Source organism: Macrosteles quadrilineatus, unplaced genomic scaffold (assembly GCF_028750875.1).
Source record: "Macrosteles quadrilineatus isolate MER2022 unplaced genomic scaffold, UCM_ALF_1.0 Scaffold_3__2_contigs__length_128488019, whole genome shotgun sequence".
Lineage (NCBI taxonomy): Eukaryota > Metazoa > Arthropoda > Insecta > Hemiptera > Cicadellidae > Macrosteles > Macrosteles quadrilineatus.
In genome coordinates this window covers 120,283,722-120,304,457 of record NW_026542596.1, presented here as the reverse complement: position 1 = coordinate 120,304,457, position 20,736 = coordinate 120,283,722, and the positions used below count along the sequence as shown (strand labels likewise).

The following is a 20,736-nucleotide window of genomic DNA, read 5'->3' as shown; positions in this document are numbered from 1 at the left end:
ACACCATCGATTTGAGATAAAGTTTCCAATCACTTGACAAAATGGAGGTTAAAGACAGAGATCCACGAAAAACAAAATGAACGCCTAAAAAGGAAATGGAATGGAACTCTTTGTTTGTAATGTAACGGTTTTAACAAATCTATTCCAAACAGTTCCGTGTAACTGTTCCAAAAGTTCAAAAAAAGGAAGGTGAAATACTGCGGTGAGAAGGTCGTGCAGTGTGCAGCGACAGCGAGCCAAGCCCCAATTGCAGACAGACACAGTACAAGATAAACAAACGTCAAGGAGGATAACTAATTGACACAGTGACGTCATTTTGAAGTGTTCTGTGACTCATAATAGTCATTTGTGTTGTTAGAGATTATTGTTCCAAAATTATTATTTTCCTCCACTAATAATTTAACCCTTGTACTTCATATAGTTGATTAATTAAATAATATATTTTAATGTTGCGTTTAACAAGGAGAATACTGATCAGTGATTAATGATGTGTAAAATTTTAAAGACAGTTTTCATTTTAATTCCTTGCGTTGCGTCATGCATGGTCTTGACGAATCATGAAACTGTTCCTAGAGAACTCACTACTCAGTGACAGTGACGTTGACGTAGTCGAGACTCGAGAAGGTGGAGTGGAACAGTAGAACGGGAACAACTGAACAACTGTTGCTCGTTTCGTTCGTTATCGTTGCTCGGTTGCTCGACGCTCGTAGTCTGTTCTGTTCTGTTATGTCGGGACGGGAAATCTTTTAGTTTAGAAGTGTCAAATAGTGTTTAATGTTGGACTTCAATAATATTTGTCAATTTCTCTAGTGGATCTCTTGACGTAGGACTGATTGCTAATTATTTATAAATTATTTTTGGAGTTGGTGTTTTCCTGTCTGTGATTGAGATTCATTCAATTTCATTTCACGGCAGCAATCGTTCCAATCTAAACCTAAATCCTGTCAACCAACGCATCGCTGGAGAGGAACTTATTAGGCCTAGCGTTCATCAAAAGTATTTTGTCTGATTTGTTGCTTTGATTTTGAATCAGGTAAGTTAGTTTCCGGAAATGTCTGCCTTATATTTACATCACACTCCATTTACTTGAATAGGACTAGATTAGAACTAGGCAGAAGGCCTAGCCCGGATATTAAATTAACTTAGGTTAACTTAGGCCTATGTCTAATAATGTCATTGAGGCTAGACTAAGCTAGGCCTACGGTACTCCCCTCTAAGATCAGGTAGTTCACAAGAGCAAACTGTGCATCACCTGTCACGGCGCTTGTATCTGGGTCAGTGTCCTGAGTGATTACTCATCTGATATCATTCAATTCACAACAAAACGAGGAACGTCCTACAAACATATTAACACGTTCGCTGCTGAGCGCTAGATGCCGGGACGGCGCCAGTTGCTGAACTACGCTCGGCCGCTGCGTGACATTGCCACCGATACACTGAATTACAGTAAAAACAACAGTAGTTATATTGGATGGCAATGTTCTGCAATAAAACTGGCTTTGGATATAGTACTAAGGGATTCTGATAGATAGCAGCACTACCCAGGTTACAGTCGGTAAAGTAGTGTCGCTATCTAGCAGGAAAGAGGTAAAACAAAGCCCTGTTCCAAACGACCCTGGTGGTGATTTGGGAAACTATATTTTTTATTGTCAGAAAAGTACGTCCCCACGAGCTGCAAAGAAATATAGAACGCTTGTGACGTGCTGGCTTATCCATAGCAACGTTAAACAACATTGAACGGTGACGTTCTGGAACGTTCTTAGCTCCTGGCGCCGTGGCCCGGCTGACGTTCCGGAACGTCCGTAGCAGCGAACGTGTTAATGATAACCCAACATAACATAAATAACAGCCGCAACACCCTGTATACCTACTTGGCGGAGTACATGTGGCAGCTAACTTACTGGCGGCGACGCATTCATCTCAATCCTCGGGTGCCTACATCGCTGCCTTCTGGAAGGCAGAAATCAAAGGCCGCTAACTTAGGCCTAATCTTAATCATGTTGAATTTGGACAGTATGTCAATTAAAGTATGTTCTGTTCAGTTATTTTGGTCGCCGGTAAAAATTCCTTCTAAAATAAGTGGCCTCCTTATAGCCTAACTCAAAAGTAATGATTCATGCCTGTACTATATTAGGTAACTTACCTAAAGCATACTGCCTTAAAACATCTAGAGTCCTTTTAAATTCTCAAGTTTATTATGGCTGTAGTTACGGTAGCCTCTGACTGGGCATAACTTATGGAAAACTTATGTTAAACTAAACGGTACCGGTACTTTCCTGTTAAAGGGAACATTCATTATTATCGATGATTTTGTTCTCGATATTTCGATATTAACAAGTTGAAACATATCAACTGACAACTAAGTTTGGCCCAAGATAAATATTGTTCAGTACGGTATCAACAAACAATAATGAAATGATATACTTTGTTAAGTTTTAATCCTACTGTCATGGTGATATAATAATATGACAATAGAAGTCAAACATTCCCATGTGGGCTATGCGGTTAAGTGTTCAATCTGACCCCCAGAAGGAATCAAACTATTTTGACCTCCGAGCAAGTTTTAAATAAACCACAAAATGTAATTGTACTATTTAAGTTTGTACGTAGCCATTACAACTTAGTCTCCTAAACATTAATTTTCGGACGTTAGCTTTAACCTAGTAAAATTTGATATTGGTCTGTAATACCACTGATGTACTGTAATACCTGAAACATCTATAACCTTTACTAGCTTACAACAGGCTAGGTGGCCTACTGTAAAAAGTATGCTGTTTTGCCATACTTTTATCGGATAAAAAAAGGGCTTTGGTGCCTCCTTTTTATAATAATACACCACACAATCCCTGGTTTTTCACAACACTGGTCTACGGGTGACTGAATTAGTCTTCCCTCCAGTTTTTGTCTTTTGTCTGAGACCACCGCACACCAATGCGACATTTTTGTTTTCTGACAAGACGGCTTCCAACAAAACGTTTTCTCAAAAACCGTTTTGTCTGACCAGTGTGCGGCCTTACGAAGATATTAAACCTTTTTTATAACAAATTACACGGACACAAATATGCGACGTCAGTCTTATTTTATGTTACCAGCCGTTGCATATTTGCGTCGCTGGTCCATATGAATGAAAAAAATGTACTATTCCTGTAGCTAAAATGTTAAAATGCCTAGTTGTAAGTTAGCCTCGTGGATATTTTAAATCTTCAATTTAAAGTAGTAGGCAGGCCTAACTACTGTATTTCAGATAAAATGTTGGCTAATTCTATTAAGCCTTATAGGTTTTACTAACTAGGCTGTAAAAATAATTCATTAAGTTACAATCGACTTTTAAGTTAACGTGGTTGAAATCTTTTTAGATTGGGTAGCCTATGTGATTTACATTTTAGCAATCATAGTTTTTCTCGGTCTAAATGTTAGGCTTATTCAACTAAAATGCCTATAAATAATTTAAAAGCTGTCTTTTACAACCATAATCTCACTGTTTTTGTTAGTGGGATGTGCTACTGGGATTGTCTACTGTTTAAGTTTCAAATGATGTATTTTCTGTTTAGCGTATCAACGTCAGCTATGGACTACAACGGGACAGGGGGCTCCTCTGGCGCCAACGCGAACGACACAAACAAGAGGATTCAACAGTCCCAGGCCCAGGTGGATGAGGTAGGTGAAAAAATAAAATTGTAGGTACTGTGTATGATATACCCTGAAGCCTTTGGTAGCCTTTAATCATATTATGAAATGGCCATTGTAGGCCTACTGCTTATCTATTGTACAATCAGGGTAGGCTACTCACTCGACTGTGAAAACCCTAAAACTGTGTTTAAGCCCTTAGTTTTTTCAACTATGAAAAATACCTGGATTAAGAGGTGAATTTTGTGATCAAGTTTTAAAAAGATGTAGCCTACCAAAGGGTGCATCATTGTCTTAAGAAATTGATAATCGATAAATTTGGTATAGCGAGCGTGTACATTCATTACAATGGTTCATGCCTATGATTCGTGATAGCATCATCAGCCCTTGTAAATCCGGCAAAATTGAGGACCCCTCCTACTGTCATCGAGGGGTCGCCGTCTAGTTGTACCTCGTCCAAAATCTGTAGATACAACCACATTGGCACACACGTCTTGTTGTACCTACGTCTAGTTGTACCTTTTAAAAATCTGCAGGGTACAACTTTGTCGTGTACGCTACCTTCTAGTTGTACCTCATACGTCTGCGTCTAGTTGTACCTACGACTATTTGTAACTACCCCCGACTATTTGTACTAACGACTAGTAGGAAGATCCTAGATCAATCACCTTGTTTAGGGGTTACTCAAATTGACCAAAGTACCAATTAATACATAACCTAAACAATAATAACTAGATATCTGAACATACTGTGTCATTGTTTAATCTTTTTAAGAAATCTGTCCACAGTCCTACCAATTATTTTTTAAAAACTTATTTTTAAAATAGTGCAGCATGCATTTTTATATTGAAAGGTAATCTGAAAGCTGTTGTCTATTTGAAAATGACCAAGTTATTTGAATTTAAGTATTTGAATTTAACAGTTTTGATTAGTTGCTTGCATTTTATGATCTGGGACATAGGCCCTACATTGAGAGCTTCTTGTTTTGGATTATTTTCATCATCAGTCCATACAAATCCTGTATTAATTTTTTTTTTATCCTTATAATGCTTAGTTGTCTAAACCTATCTGTTGTGGCTAGAAATAATTGGACGTTTTTCTCCTAAGAAAGTGAATAATACTTATACCGGGTGCGGCAAAAGTCAGCGTACCGCTGCAGACCGTTGAGCGTCAATATATACAACATTAACTCACTGATCAGGTATACAAAAGATTAGGCACTTCTAGAATAGCTAGGGAGCTGAGATTTTTTGTGGAGGTCCGTCTAGGTCCCAAACCACCAGGAAAATCCCAAAAAGTTACATTTTCAAAATGCAACCCCCCAACAAATTCCATTAAAACCCCCGTTTTTTGGGAAAAACACGTTTTTTTTAAACGGCTGTAGCTCGAAAACGGTAAGAGCTAGAAGGGATTTGAGGAAAAATCGTAGGTTCAGAATTAAATTTTCTACAAGACACTTCTTAGCGTTTTACGAAAATCTAACTCCTTCAACTTCAAAAAGTGGCCTACTTCCGAAAATTGTGAAAACATTTAAAAGAATTGATAACGGAACATTTTGATGTTTTATTCACACCACAACTATGCAACAAAATGTGTAAGTCAGTGTTGAAAAGGTGCTACAAGTGTATAGACAATGATGGTGGTCACATTGAGCAGCTTCTCTAACAGGTACATTAAAATTATACTTTTATAGTTATGTTTAATGCTAGCTACAGTTTAACTGCTTTTTCGGTATACTGACTTTTGCCGCACCCGGTATTATTATAGTGGAAGTAAATTAGGTTAACCAAGACTATGTCAAATAATGACTGATGTCAACTCGTTTCTTACGCACAGGCTTCGCCTATGTGGAGAACTATCCATTTTCAGAAAATTATATGCATGCTGCAATTATTGTTCTTTTATGATAAGAATTTTATTTATTTGATTCAATTTTCTTATTGGATTTGCAGGACACATTCCATAAAACAATTCTCAAAGCTTGAGGTTAGTTTAACAACTTAAAAGAAAACATTCAAAGATATTTATTTGATTCAATTTTCTTATTGTATTTTACAGGGCAGAAGAGCCTACATTAAACAATTTTTAGAGCTCAGGGTTAAATTAACAACGTAAAACAAGAACATTCAAGGATAGTTATCCGGAAAACTATTTTACTAATATATATATTACGACAATATATTTACAACAAAACTTGTAAGATAGTTGAACAAAGTAAACTTGCACTACAAATGTAAAGATGGTCGGAACGAATGTATGAAATTGCATGCAAATGTTTAGTATATAACATTTAGTAATCACCAATTCTAAGTTGAAAAAAATATTTTGCAATGCTACTCAATTGACACAAAACACACAGTTTCTGATTTAAATAAGGGTATTAAAACCAGGCACTCATTCGGTAACCATTTAAAAAGGTGTTTAATCGAAGGGGAGATACAACCATAGACTACTAGTAGGCACAAGTAGGCGGAGGTACAACTAGATGTAGGGACAAATAGACGTATGTTCAACTAGATGCATCCGTACAAGCTGGGTGGTACAACTTGACGGTGGCAAACACGTTTCGTTGTACTTACGTCTAGTTGTCTCTGCGTCTAGGTTGTAGGCCTACCTCTTAAACATCTGCAGGGATAACTGGCCGGGTATGCCCCATCTATTTGTACCTACGTCTAGTTGTTTACGACTAGTTGTCCCTAGGTCCGAGGTACAACTAGACGGCGATACAACGAGACGCGGTCCCTCATGGAGGCATTATCAACACCTTACGCAACCGCGCCAAAATTGTGGATTTCTTTTATGGTAGTGGAGACACCATAATCATCTAGCGCGATAGTTGAACAATTGTTAACATCTCTTGTGGAGACATAATAATTGTCTCCGGCCATCACTGGGATATGATAATTGTCTTGAAAATGCAGTGACATCAAGAATTTGTTTAGATCAAGAACTTGGGGCTCTATTTTAATCAAAGTATATAGCTAGTATCTTAGGGCCTTCACACACCAGGCCACTTAGGGCACGAAAGGCCACTTTGGAAGGGTGTTTGATGGCGAGTAACATTGTGTGGTAAGCCACTTCATCAGCCACTACACATGCTCAGTTCAACTGTTTTCTACTTATCGTGGTAGATTTGGAAGAAACTTGTGGGTTAACTTTAAGGTTATTTATTTGCAGAATAAAAGGGAAAAAATACTGCATATACCCATTTTTACGCGATCAAAGTTCGAGATGAGTGTTTTTACTCATTATGTGGACCTCAGAAACAACCTGGATAAGTTTTACACATTTGCACGAATCATTGTTGATACATTTGACGAACTACTCAGACGATTGAAAGAAAGGATTATGATCACAGGAACCACAATCAGATTCCGAGAATGTATACTACCAGAACAATCATTACTGGTAATGGTCACAAGTGACACTGGAGAAAAACAGGGTGTCGCCACAGAGTTGCGCTAGTACTAACAGTGCACCATATGATTCTGATGATTTTTGGCTGGTGGCACCTTCTCTGGTGGTTAGCAAAGTCGGGGGCTCTGGCCACTGCAAGCAGTTGAGGCCTAGTGTGCTGTCGTACACATTTAACTCAATTCCTTTAGTGGTGGCCCTGCCATGGTGGTCAAAAATTGAAATCACATCTGATCTGACTGGAGTTGGTCGACTACACTGTCTCTTAGAAGGTCAGCTGTGATGTCGCTGTGATTTAACCTGTATCTAGCCTTTAGACAATTGGTTTTAATTGTCAAGACACTAAAAGAATAGGTACTTGTGTGTGACTACTCTTAGATTTGTGAGTAATATGATGTTAGTTGTATTCAATTGTAATATAGTTAATGAGAAACTATAAGGGGTATGGAAAAAGATGGAGGGGCCTAATCGGCACCTAGACCGGGGAATAACCAGAATAGTAGACAATAAGTGTATTGGGTTTATTGGAATAAAGATTGACAATCTTCTTTTTGTAAAAAAAAAATTAATTTAACTTTATTATTTCAGGTGGTCGGGATCATGAGAGTGAATGTGGAAAAAGTCCTTGAGAGGGATCAGAAACTGTCTGAACTTGACAACAGAGCTGGTATGTAGATTATCCTTTTAATTTACTGAAACGAAAGTTGGTCAAACGATGAGATGGCTTATAACCAGATTTAATGACAAATAATCTATTTACAGTTAAATAGATCTCCTAGTTAAATGGTATAAGTTGTGATCTATTTTGATTGGACTATTTAATTATCATGAAAATCAATAGGCAAACGTAGTGTAAATATATGTTTCATGTTTGTTTTTAGACTAATTAAATTTAATTTAAATGTTAGTGTAGTAAATTTTATTTCCTACATCAGTTAGAAGTTAATTACAGTAGGCCAATAAATTATTTTGAGTTTTGATTTTTGAAATTAAATGCAAACAACGCAATTGATGTGGCAAAAATAACATGGTACTGTAATCTTTATTATTTTCTTGATAACATTGAAGTCCAAAAAATTAACTATAAACACACCGTTATTATTTCATTATTAAATTTTTTATATTTAGATTTAGGGTCTATAACTTATCTTCGTATTTGGTTCTCAACAAAGCAAAACACTTTAATATCATCAATTTTGACATAGAAAAATAATAAAACATTTGTTATTTAAATTAATAAATAACTGGTACTCCAGCCCCATCTTCAAACTCTCTAAAGGTCCTCCACTTCTTCCTTGTCCTCCTTAGACACATGCTGCTGGCCCTTAACGTCGCACAGATGGTTTTTACCCTTATCCAGTTCATCACTAAACTGTAAGGTTTATTCCATTTTTCTGTTAGGCGTTCTGCCATTGCTCTGAGGAAGGTCTTAAACTCTTTGCCCAGCATTCCGTCCACAGACGTGACTAGTGGGGTAAAAGATGCATTTCTGGTTTCTGTTATTGTTAAATATTTCCTCTTCTTCTCTCTTTCTGCATTCTCCAACACTTTTTTGTATGGGAGGTTCAAGTACGACGGAGCATCAGTGTCAATGACACGTACATCGAATAATGCTTCCGTCTGAACCTCCCACACACCCCTACAAGCCAAGTCTGCTTTTAGTGCTGCAGTATCAAATGACCCTTGCTCAGAGATCATTGGTTCTCGAACACAGTTTCCCCATGTTTCTCCATCAAGCTTCCAAGGGTATCTCTTACCTCATTATGTCTTCTTATTATCAAACCACCTGTGCTACAGTTAAGGGCATGTTCCATATTGAAGTTTTTGCCACAACCATCACATGAAGAGGGGAGGTATAGGAGTTTTCACATACATGACAGCCATCCACTGTGTTTCGCTTTAGTATTTGCTCCTCGCAAGATAATTTTTTGTTGTTTTAGAGGAAGATTTTGAATAGTCGATTTCAAAATGCTTTCTTCTAATCTTCTCTCCTCTTTCAAGTCCTTTTTTGTGATAATCAAATGTTCATGTTCTTGCATACTTATTTTCCTCTTAGTTTTTAGGGAGTCTATGATGAATTTACAACATCTCTTTGAAGCTCGGAACAATGCTTTTCCCTGAGCGGTAGGATCAACTAAACCAATTCCTCCATTTTTTACTTGCAGATGTAATATTTTTTGTTCATCTTGGTTCAGGTGAGAGCCAAATAAAGCAGGAAATAGGTTTTGTTCTATTGAGTTTTTTATTGGATGGAAATTAATGTCTTCACTTTCAACAACTCTTTGAAAAAAATTCCATTTAGCTTGTATGGATTTTGTGGCAACAGTGTGTGCTGATTGTGGATATTTTTCAGCTACATTCGCCAGACTTACCAAATGACTATTCCACTTTTCTACCTTCTTTTTAATGAAGACATCTTTTTCAGTTTTGTCACATCCAATAAATCCTCCTAAATAACTACTCCCAGTAACAATCTCTAATCCTGATATGTTGGATAGGTCTAATGTTGATGGTTCAGATCCAACAATCAAACGAGTTTTGTGAGCTTGTGGGTAGTAACCATATTTAGGCCCAATTTCTTGTAATTTCTCCCACCATTTCACCACATTATAAAGTTTTCCTTGACATGATGAGTCATCCGCATACCATACTTGGTTTGTATCTGTGATGGTTTTTAATTCATTAATTAACGGCAAAGTGGCTAATCCATATAATATCATGGATAATGGGTCTCCCTGAGTAACGCCTTCTCTGCTATACAGTTGTTTTTTACTTCCTGGCATAATTAGTGCAGCCTTACTCTGGTATGTGTTGAAAATAAATCGTGCAGCCCTTGGCCATTTAATTCTTGCCTGCCATACCGCATGAACTCTGTTTATCCTGTTGAAGGCCTTGTCAGCATCAACCATTATCATACAGCTGTCTTCTTCAGTTTGACATTTTTCTTCATATTGGTCTCTCATAAAATGTATTGTACCTTCAATTCCTGCTTTTAATCCTACACAGAGTTGATCAGTGCCACATATTTCAATAACTTCACTAGTAGTATTTACTTTAGTATATACTTTAGTATATTTTCTTTAGTAGTAAGTATTTTGCACTTCATCACTAGTAGCAAGAATTATACATTTTGCTAAGATACGGCGGAGCACTTCTCCTATAAGGCCACAGGATGCGGAATCTCCGCCGTGCGGTGCGATTTTTTCCGCTGCGGAATTAAAACGACACTGGTTTAATGGAGTTCCCATGTATGCGGTTCCACTGACTTGCGATTCCGCATCCCGAAATTTCCGTTCCGCATGGCGGAGAAATCATACTGGTCTGAGAGCAGTAGCAGTGCGGATTCTGCCAGCGGAGAAGAGCCATAAAATATTGTGACCGTGCAGTTTCATTATGTCTTGTGCTGTAAAAAGAGTTATGGATGAACGTTTTTCTTCGACCGAAGAGGAAGAACTTGTCGAGTTGGTGTCTCAACATGATGTGCTGTGGAAGTTGAACGACCCAGAGTACAAAAACAACGCCAAAAAAGATGTAATTTGGAGTAAAATTGGAGAAAAACTTGGGAAAACAGGTAATATGTATTTACCATTAGTTGTTATAATTTCATATCAATATAGTTTGAATTTTTTTGGTCAGGATGAATAACAAAATATGTCCAAATCTACTATAAAATGAGAAATTAAAAAAAAATATATTGTATTCAGATTAATTTTAATTGAAAAATACCTTAGCTTTGTTTACATTAAACATTTAATTACAAATGCATGTCGTTATAATTCTACAGTACTTTTGGTTCTTATGTTAGAGTGTGGGAAGTTTGTTTACTAGTAAAAACAAATAATTGAGAAATATTATACTTTCACTTAAGTGATCAAAAATTAATAACTTACAGATTTCAGAGATGTGCGTGAAAGATCATTTGATTGTTAGTATGTTTAAATATTACAATAATTTGTTTTACATTTGAGCTTTTTAGGGACTCAACCCCCTACATGCCACTAGTACATCTTTACTATGTAAAAACTGAACAATAACAACCAAAGGTTTAAAAATTAGCTGTATCCGTCAAGTGATCCTATAGTACAGTTGGTTGACTACAGCTGTTTCGTGTTTACAAACACATCTTCAAGTCGATATTGCATTAATTTATTACATGCAATAGTCGTCATGAGGTTTAAAGTTCACAAATGAAACTTACACGTACACGAAACATTAATCATTAATAGGCCAAAACACAAATACACAAAAAACTAGACATCAGACACGTGCGGCGCCGGTAGAAGGAAGGTCATGTCTGTCGTGTGCCGGAAGTGATAACCCGCCACCCATTATCTGCTTTTATCTGTTGTGGTTTAAGATGCGTATGGCTGAATTGTAAATAATATATTATTTAATATTCTAATGACAGTTTTTACTTTTGGAGGTTTTCAGTGTAAGTTTTATTACTGAACTTTAAACTTCATGACGACCATTCCTTGGAATAAATCAATGCAACATTGACCTTAAGATTTGTTTGTAAAAACGAAACAGCTGTAGTCAACAACTACCCCATCACTTGACAGATACAGGTAATTTAAACATTTTGTTGTAAAAATCAGTGATCCAGAGGCTATACCATAAAAATGAAATTGAACAATTACGCATGTAAGTTGTAAAACAGTAACCTAAAACTTTGGTTTACCCAACAGTTTTGGTACGGTATATTAAAATATATATACTTAGTAACTGGAAGTGATTCTGATTAGAGTTTTCTTTTATCATCACATTAATTTATCATGGCTATCCTACTTTAATATGAGCAATGTTTGCTTGAATGTTTACTTGCACATTGCAATTAAAGAATAGTTTCCAACACCTATTGACATCTTGGAAATAGGCCTAACTATTTTTGGGGTAAAAAACAATGAAACAGGTCTAAGCAAAAAAAAAAAAAAAACAGTAATCTTTATTATATATACAGTAATTACAATGATAGGGTCTATAACGATTGGTTACTTATTGTCTGTAACTATGAGGTCGGGTATCCCTATTGACCCTATTGAAGGTTACTAAAGGATTATTTAAGTACCTAACCTATTTTTCTTTGTTTTGAACATTATTTGTTTCTTTTTTTCTAAAAAAGCACTGTTGAAATATTCAGTGAATGTGTCTCTTACTTTGAATCCTTCACTTTTCACAAATCCACCGTTCCAAGCCAGGGGGATCATATTTTCTGCTGGCATTTCGATGACTGGATATTCCAATGGACCCGGGGGAGGACTGTTAGACAGAAACTCAACTCGTAACAGGTTATGAAGGCAACAGGAAACAAAAATTACCAAGTCTACTGTTTCCGGCTTCAAATTTATAGGTGTGAAAATATTCTGAATACAACGGATAGAAGGCCAAAAGCATTTTCTGTGACTCTGCGAGCTCTGCTCAGAGCGAAGTTGTAGTTCCTTTTTCTGATGTCAACAGCAGCTTGTTTTTGGGGGTACGGCTTTAAAAACATGTGTGTCCAAACGAAAAGCTTCGTCCCCAATAATAACATGTGGTAGCTTCAAATCAGAAGAGGGCAAAAGTCTTGGTGGGGGAAATATTTCTTCTTGTTCGACCACCTTCCCGAGGCTTGATTTCGAAAATATTCCCGCATCACCCTCTTTACCATAAGAACCAACATCGATCAAAGTAAATTTGCAGTTGGCGTCTACCAATGCAAAAAGAACAATTGAAAAATATCCTTTGAAGTTGTAGAAAAGGCTTCCAGAGTTGTCTGGAGATATTATCCTGACGTGCTTCCCGTCAACTGCCCCAACACAGTTGGGGAAGTCCCATCGAGTCCATAACTGATCTGCCTTCTCATTCCAGTCTATCTGAGATGGATCGGGCAAAACTTTTCCTTCTAGTCCACGTTTTAGTGATTTTAGAACGTCTGGTAAAAATTTTGATATTGTGCTATGATCGATTCTGAATGAAAAAGCCAACGAACGAAGAGATTCGCCAGTTGCCAGCAACCTGAAAATAAAATGAGTATGCATAATCACTTAACGTTTTATCGAGTTAATGTTATGTATTGACTATACATGGAACATTTCCTTATTTCAGGGACCTCCTGTAAAAATAGGTGGAGAAATATTCGTGACTACTACAAAAAAAGTCGAAGGGACGATCTAACATCGACGGGAAAGCCTGCAAAGAAAAAGAAGGCTAATTACTGGGATATGTTGAGCTTCCTTGACGACACGGAAAATGAGCGAGTGTAAGTGTCAAGTACTTAATCTTAAAACACATCTATTTCTGTGAATGGGTCCTTGTCCTTGAAATGGGTACATCAGGGACCCCCTCAAAAAAATAACACTCATACTGTTCAGAAATCCAGACACCATTCCCATCCACACCATCACTCCCCTACCCATAAACCCAAACTCCATTAGAAAATAAATCATGTATATTTATAACTAAATTCGATTTTACGACAAATATCATTGTAAATATATGGTTTGTTTATACAGGGTTAGTAAAATGTGTGGAGACCCCCTGTTATTTTTTAACGGCCCATACTAGAAAAACTAAACTCGGCACACCTTGATGACATGTTATGAAGTACTTTTTGGGCATAACCGTCACTTGGTGTACATCCCCAAAATGGGGGATTTTGGGGGAAACTCAAAATTTTCAAACACAAAGACCCATCGAGTGACCCCTCATTTTGAAGGTCCTTGTAAAAGAAAACCAACAACGCAAATTAGAGGTCTTTATCTCAATCCAGTAAAAAATGGCAGCCAATTGAAATTCTCAGAAGTTAAATTTAACTTACAGCTTTCCAAGTCTGGAGACTCGCAGTAAATTTTGTAGCTAAAATGTTTAATATTATTGAGTTTTAAAACAAATTAAGTTAAAAAGATTTTACTCGTAGGTAATATGAATATGTAATGGATCACAATAATACACTGATGTTATGTTTTTTTTCAGTGTTCTTACGAATGCCCATGCTAACGAGGTTTCTGACGATTCACTCGCTGAAGATGTTTCTCAACTCGCGGCACCAAATGTTGAGGATATTCATGATTTACAGGCTACGTGTTCAGCTACAAATACAGCAATGGATACGGTTACCCAAAATAAGGAAAAGGCGGTTCCAAACAAGAAGAAGGTTACTACCCAAGATGCTGTACTCAAAGCTCTGAAAGAAAGAAAGGAAGAAAGAGAGCTCTTGATGAAGACTGTTGAGACAGCTTTTCAACCAGTGGTTGAAAAAGAAGATGAGATTGACCATTTTTTTAAGTCAATTGCACTTACTGTAAAAAAATTCAGTCCAGCTGAAAAGGTTGAGACAAAAATGAAAGTTATGGAAGTAGTTACTGCCATTGAATTGCGTCGCTTCTCAAACACTAACAATCAAGTTGTTAACCCTAATTATAATAAGCCTTATACAAATCAGCGGTCTGGAAGCAGTCTGTCGACATCCTCAATCATCGGTTCGGCAATGCAGTGTTTATCACCAGACAATAAGAATGAAGATGTGAGAGAATACCACCAACAACAAAACTATTAGCACAGGTTATCATCAGACCATCTACAAACCCCATTAGTTTCCTAACATTATGTAAATAACCTTATTCTTTTTGGGGCTTGCATTTTTTATTCATGTATCAATAAAACTACAATTTAAGTTCAAATTGTTATTTTAATAATGTTTACCTTTATTACCATGCTCATAAAAATTAGTAAGGTGATTTTTAAGAACTTCAAACAAACAAACACAAGTTTCACATTTAAGAATTAAGATTAAGATTAAAATTAAGATTTATCAAATATGATTTAAAACCAGTTTCTCATAAAACTAATTTATAATCTCTCTCTCTCTCTCTATGTCATTCCAAATTATTTTGAAGCGAACATAATATAAAACTATTCGAGGTAGGTCAAAATACATTGAAATAAAATTACAGTATTCCTTAAGCCAAACGGCTCCTGTTTTTAAATTTGTTGACTGTCAAACAATTAAGTAAATTTCTTTCATATACTGTAATAATAAAAAATCTCTTGCTCACATACATCTAATAAAACTAAAAAAAACTTGTTTATATTTTAGTTTATCAGTTATTGTGTCTCCATGCCATGATTTTAATGTTTTGCAGATATTCTCCAACAAGGAGCCTCACAGTTTGAACAAGCGGCTGGGAGGTTAAAGCGAAAGATGTGGTGGAAAAATGTTAAGGTAAATTTATAAAAAGGTGATTAAGCAATAATTTTAATAGCATATTATTGGTTGGCTTGCCGCCCTGGCTCCGTTCAAACAGCATCAAACCTTACTGTATGAAGTGTCAGCTGCTTAGAGTTTTTGCACTTCTCCATAAACTTAACCCCTGTAAGCCTGTGTGTTTGTGTTCTGCAAGCCTGTGGATTTGAAAATCCCCATGATTAGAGCTTTTCAAGACATTACCTGTGTCTTGGTGTGCCCTAGTGATGATCGCTTGCATTGCTGTTGTCTTGAGGATGCCACATTATGGTTCCATGCAGGTCCTGCAAATTTCACAGATCACTCCTTGTTGGCCAAATGATCTCCCTTTTCGTTACCATGTCTGAACACCCAACTGAGTCGAGCTTTCCTAACCTGCTAGTTTCTTCTACTTACTAATTTGTTCAAGATTGGTTGTATTTCTAAACCAACCTTCACCAAAACTCCTATGAGCTTAGTGCTTTGATATCGGAGAAGATCCATTTTCATGGCCCTGTAGCCAATTCTCACGATTTCCCACATTTTATTCCGTAATAACAATTGCTTCCAACTGGAGAGATATTTAGCAAGACAGATTCTGATATTTTAATTTCTCCCTGCCCCGGTTCCATTGGTTGATTTGAGCTGTCTGTAAACCATTCCGCTTGCTTTGTGGCTAAACCATTCATCACGTAGTGGAATCATTACTATTCCAATACGGTAGTTAATTTTTACCCTTGAATTTGTACAGATGTTTTTGTCATTGCCTTTTTTAAATTATATGTTATTAATTGCTCGAGAGACAGTGAATGACTCGTATATATGCATGCTACTGATTCAAACCAACAAAACTTTATAGTATATGAGTAACAATACTTTTAGTGCAAACCATTTGTGGTTTATGGACTTTTTATAATTTTGTTATCGTTAATTATTGTGTTAAATCATTTTCTCGATTGATTACGGTGAAAGACTTTGAAAAGGCATGGCAAATCTTCATCAGATCGGAGTCCATCTCTAAGAGAGCTTCACTCAATGGTGTGCCTTACACAGCAAGGCATTGTTTCAACATTAGCTGTCTCCGTCACTCACATTTCTCTGTTTATCAAGTCAGTAATCATTGTGGCTGTTGGGAATCATTTTAGTTACAGTGCTGCCATAGGCGTAATTAGGATGACCCTAAGGGAGGGGTTATGCAGGGGAGTCTGGGGCCCTCCACTGGAAAATGATTAACTGTTGCTTACTAGGTAGGTATCACCACTCTCCAGACATTACAACAATATAAAAAAAAGTTCTGTGGCTTCCTGATAATGTTTTTCAAGGTGTCAAGGTGTTTTCTACTACTATTCTCCCTCTTTCACCCCTGTACGACAATTGATTTGGTCAAAGTAGCCAAAACAATATGAGGAAAAATCTACACTTCCACTAAGTATGAAGTTTGCGTTTAGGTTTGTTGGAAGGGTTCAATCCCTGTTGATTACTGTTTCCAGTTGACAGACAGGTGTGTATGCAGAATGTGAAAAATGTGCATACGTGGCTTAGGAAAGCTGCAGAAGGCCGTACACATTCAATTAGGTGTTCATCAGTTTCCATCGAGACAGTAATTGAATTTGAGTATACTTTGCTTGGTGATCAGAATGTTTAAGACATGGTTTACAGTAGTTCTTGATAAACTAGTCATATAGAGAGGGACGGAGAGAAATGTCCGTATTCATTGTAGATGTTAGCCTGATTGCCATATAATATAAAAAAATGTTTGCTATCCTTCTTACCTTGTGCGTATGTCCAAACATTTTACTCCATTTCAACTGAAACCACTTCATTCCACCCGCAAAACGTGATTTATGCTTGACATCAATTTTTTCTCACAATGTTTCCAAATGTGAAGAGACTAATCGTCCCATTGAGATGGGAACCAACTAGAGTAGTAGTGGCTGGAGTTACAAATACAATTTTGGTCTAGGATTTGAACTACCTCTCTTGTTTGTGACTGGAGTTAGATGGAGACCTTAGCCCTCATATAAAGTTTTGGTTGACTGTATACAAAACCTTAGAATTTCAGAGGTGGCCAGACTACTGTGGTGTTTTTTGAGAGAGCAGGACATTTGCTTCTCAAAATACTTTAGAGGTTTGTATAGGTTCAGAGGCTTGTTGCCTGAGGCTGCAAAACTTCAGCTTGTGCAGTCACTAATACTGTCAGTATTTTACTACTACTTCCCTGCATATGACAACAGCATTTCTCGGGAAGACATTAATCGGTTGCATCGTCTGCAAAACTCCACAATCCGTTTCATTTTCTTTTTGGAAAAATTTGATCATGTCTCTCCCTTTTGAGAAGTAGCTAGTCTGCTTCCCGTTGAAGCCATGTTTAAGTTGTTGACGTGCTGCATGACCCACAGAGTGTTGTCTCTTTGTAAGCCCTACTATTTACGCGAAAGGGGTTCTCTTCGCAATGAGGTTTCCCTGCGCAGGACACGTCATGGTGGGAGGCTTCACCTCCCAAGAGTTTCTTTAGAGCTTGGGAGGAAGAGCTTCTCATATTTTGGTCCCTCTTTGTACAATGGTCTGCCCGACGGCAATACATTTAAAGAAAAACCTGAAGATGTGTTTTATAAAAATTTTAATTATCTAAGTGTATAACGGCCAAATAGTAGAATAAGATATTTAGCATAGTGACGAAAGTTGTTCTGAAAAGCTGGTGTACCAGAGAAACGCTTAATAAAGACATTTTTATTTATTTATTTATTTACTTTGTCAACAACTTGTTTACTCCACATTGCATGTAACGGTACAAGGTTTGCCTGTAAAAGAAGCTAAATAAATCATGATCATTAACATGGCTCTTGCTGGGGCCAAAGCCCCTCGTTCCAACCGCCACCCCTGGCTTAAGTCTGGGACTTATTTGCTTGGCCGCTTTCCGTGAAAAATCTTCTTTCATATTGGGCTTCGGCCACTTTCAATCCTCTTCCAGACATATTCTTTGTCCCAAAATCGTAACAGCACGACTCCCCTCCCCCTACTACCCTGAGCAGTAGAGATAATTTGGATTCCCTCTACCCTTTTTTCTACCCCTCATCGGGAAGTTTTCTTTCCTTTTATTGTTTTTTTTTTTCAATTTAATAGCCTGTATGTGTCCCTGCCTCTTACAATTTCCTTAGATACTTTCCTAAACGTCTCAATTACATCCTTGTCCCTCATCAAGTTTTCTTTTCTCATCTCTAAACCTTTCCTATACAAAACTTCTACCAGTTCTCTCTTATTTGCTTTCTCTCTTATATAAGTACACAATTCAACAAATTGTGACTCTTGGTCTCTATTTCTCCGAATCTACATACTTCCTCATCCACCAGGTTAAATCTCCGCAAATTCGCCTTGAAATTTCCATGTCCTGTGCGTCCAATAATGGTCTATCTCCCAATCTTGTTCAAGTCTCCTTCTGATGTTTGGCATATATCTGAAAGTTTTCCTTCCTTTCTCATTCTGCTCCCAGTGCATTTGCCTTTCATTCAATGTCTCCTCTCTTCTGGCACTCTTGCTTTCCGATGTAGTCCTACCCGCCTCTTTGTCTTCCAAAATCCTAATTTCAATGAGCAGGTCGTGTGGTATGGCTCCGGTCAAAACCCTGATCGCATCATGCGATATTGTGTTGTATGCTTTCCCTACTTTTAACAAAAACCTTCTTTGCATACTCTAAAGTTTTCCTTTCAATCCCGTGTACTCTTTGCTCTCACAAGCAACAGTGCGTCATCGGTGTATGTGGTTATCATGATCCCTTTCTCTAGTGGTAATCTCAAAAGGCTGTCGAACATCACGTTCCATAATAGTAAGCTAATACTTGTTTAATTGTGTTATTTAATGATGTATTTTTGCTTTTAGATGATGATCATAATGGGAGTAATTGGAGCAACTCTCTTGATACTCATTTTTGGTGAGTAAAATTCAGTAAACAGACAAATTAAAATAATTAGCCTATGACAATAAGTTAAGTGAGTTAAGTTACATTTCAGCATGAGTGTAAAGAGACCGATTTGGTTGAGGTATTGACTCAAGTCACAGAAAACATACTACTATAACCCAGAATGCCAACAGCATGGTAAAAAGCGTTAAGTACTTTGAGAGAGCTTTGCCTGTCAATTCGTAGGCAGCGCCACCAGCGTTGCTATGCTGAGTGCAACACATTGGATTGATGATTTTGCCCTCGTTCATGAAGATTTGGAGGTAAGCAACATGGCAAATATCCCCAACGTTTGCGAGGACATAGATAGCCTTGCTGATGTTAGCAAAATCATAGTTAGAATCTTCAATAATCTCTGTGTTGCTAACATTGCTGACAGCACATTGATATCGCTAATTTCTGTGATTTTACTAGCTTCTTCTACATTTGCGATAACAGTGTGAGATTTTCTGACGTTTAGGACGACATCCCTAGCTTACAAGACGTATGTGGTGAATTATGTATTGAATAGGCAGATTTTTGAAACAGCTGTGTTTGGAATAGCTGGACTCTGACTGGGGGTAGCTGTACGAGTGTTTAATAATGTCCATGTTGTTGCAGTTTGGATATACTCCAGCATTGAAGGCGACGACTCCTCCAACAAGCCTTGAACATTCCTGTCTGAACCAAGATTCGCACAACTGTAAAAACTATTTTGTCCTCAGTTACAATTACTACCAGTAGTATTAATTTTCAATTACATATCGTTATTTCAATTTTAATTGGTCAAATAAACATAAATATTTAGGTGGTCGGCTTTATTAATGTTGAGGTAAAAACAATATTCATGTCAATTATTGCATGTGATGAAATCCAGTTCAGAATCAAACCGATTTTGCGATGGTAATACGTCATGCCAGTTGTATACTGTATGAATGTCTGTCTTTCAATATCACTCAGTGTTCTCTACTTACTGTGTAATGTCGTTAATTGTAAATACTACTCTTGACATGGTCAGTTAGAATGTCTCTCTTTCAAAAAGTATATGTTATTTTTTATATGTAGCTATTTATGGATGAAATAACCTAACACCAGAACAGTTTGCATATAACTAGTTCCTATAATACAAGCATAATATTTGTTAACACATAAGTATTCCATCCACTGCAATGTAAAGTGAACACATAACATTACAGCTACATGTTTCAGTTCTAAAAGTATATTGTTTTAAATGTTAGTTGTTATGTTAATCTGCTTTGTTAAATATTAAAGTATATTTATGTATTCACTTTATAGCTTATAATAAAATATTTTCAACATAGTTTTGATTTTTCCTATCTTTTATTGCAAATAGTTAAACAGTATCATTGAGTTTTCGGTTATGAAGTAAACATCACATAAGTATGTACCATTTTGTATCATATATCTTTTTTTTAAGGCCATTCGAATGATTAATTCACAGAATGCACTTCAGTCTAATACTATATTTTCTGCTTTCAGTTTTTTTTTACTTAAGTAGTTAATGTGTTCTTGACAAAGCATTAAGTTGATGTGACATAAA

At 36.8% G+C, this 20,736-nt stretch overlaps 1 protein-coding gene across 1 annotated transcript; it reads left to right on the top strand.

Moving 5' to 3' along the window:
* The first annotated feature begins 688 nt into the window (after positions 1–688).
* Positions 689–20,496, top strand: LOC128989945 (synaptobrevin-1-like). The gene is made up of 6 exons (XM_054412111.1): positions 689–1,033; positions 3,552–3,657; positions 7,630–7,708; positions 15,162–15,241; positions 19,118–19,169; positions 19,797–20,496. Exons 2-6 carry the CDS (start codon positions 3,568–3,570, stop codon positions 19,844–19,846), a joined length of 351 nt encoding a protein of 116 aa, XP_054268086.1. The 5' UTR covers positions 689–1,033; positions 3,552–3,567; the 3' UTR covers positions 19,847–20,496.
* Positions 20,497–20,736: the final 240 nt, after the last annotated feature.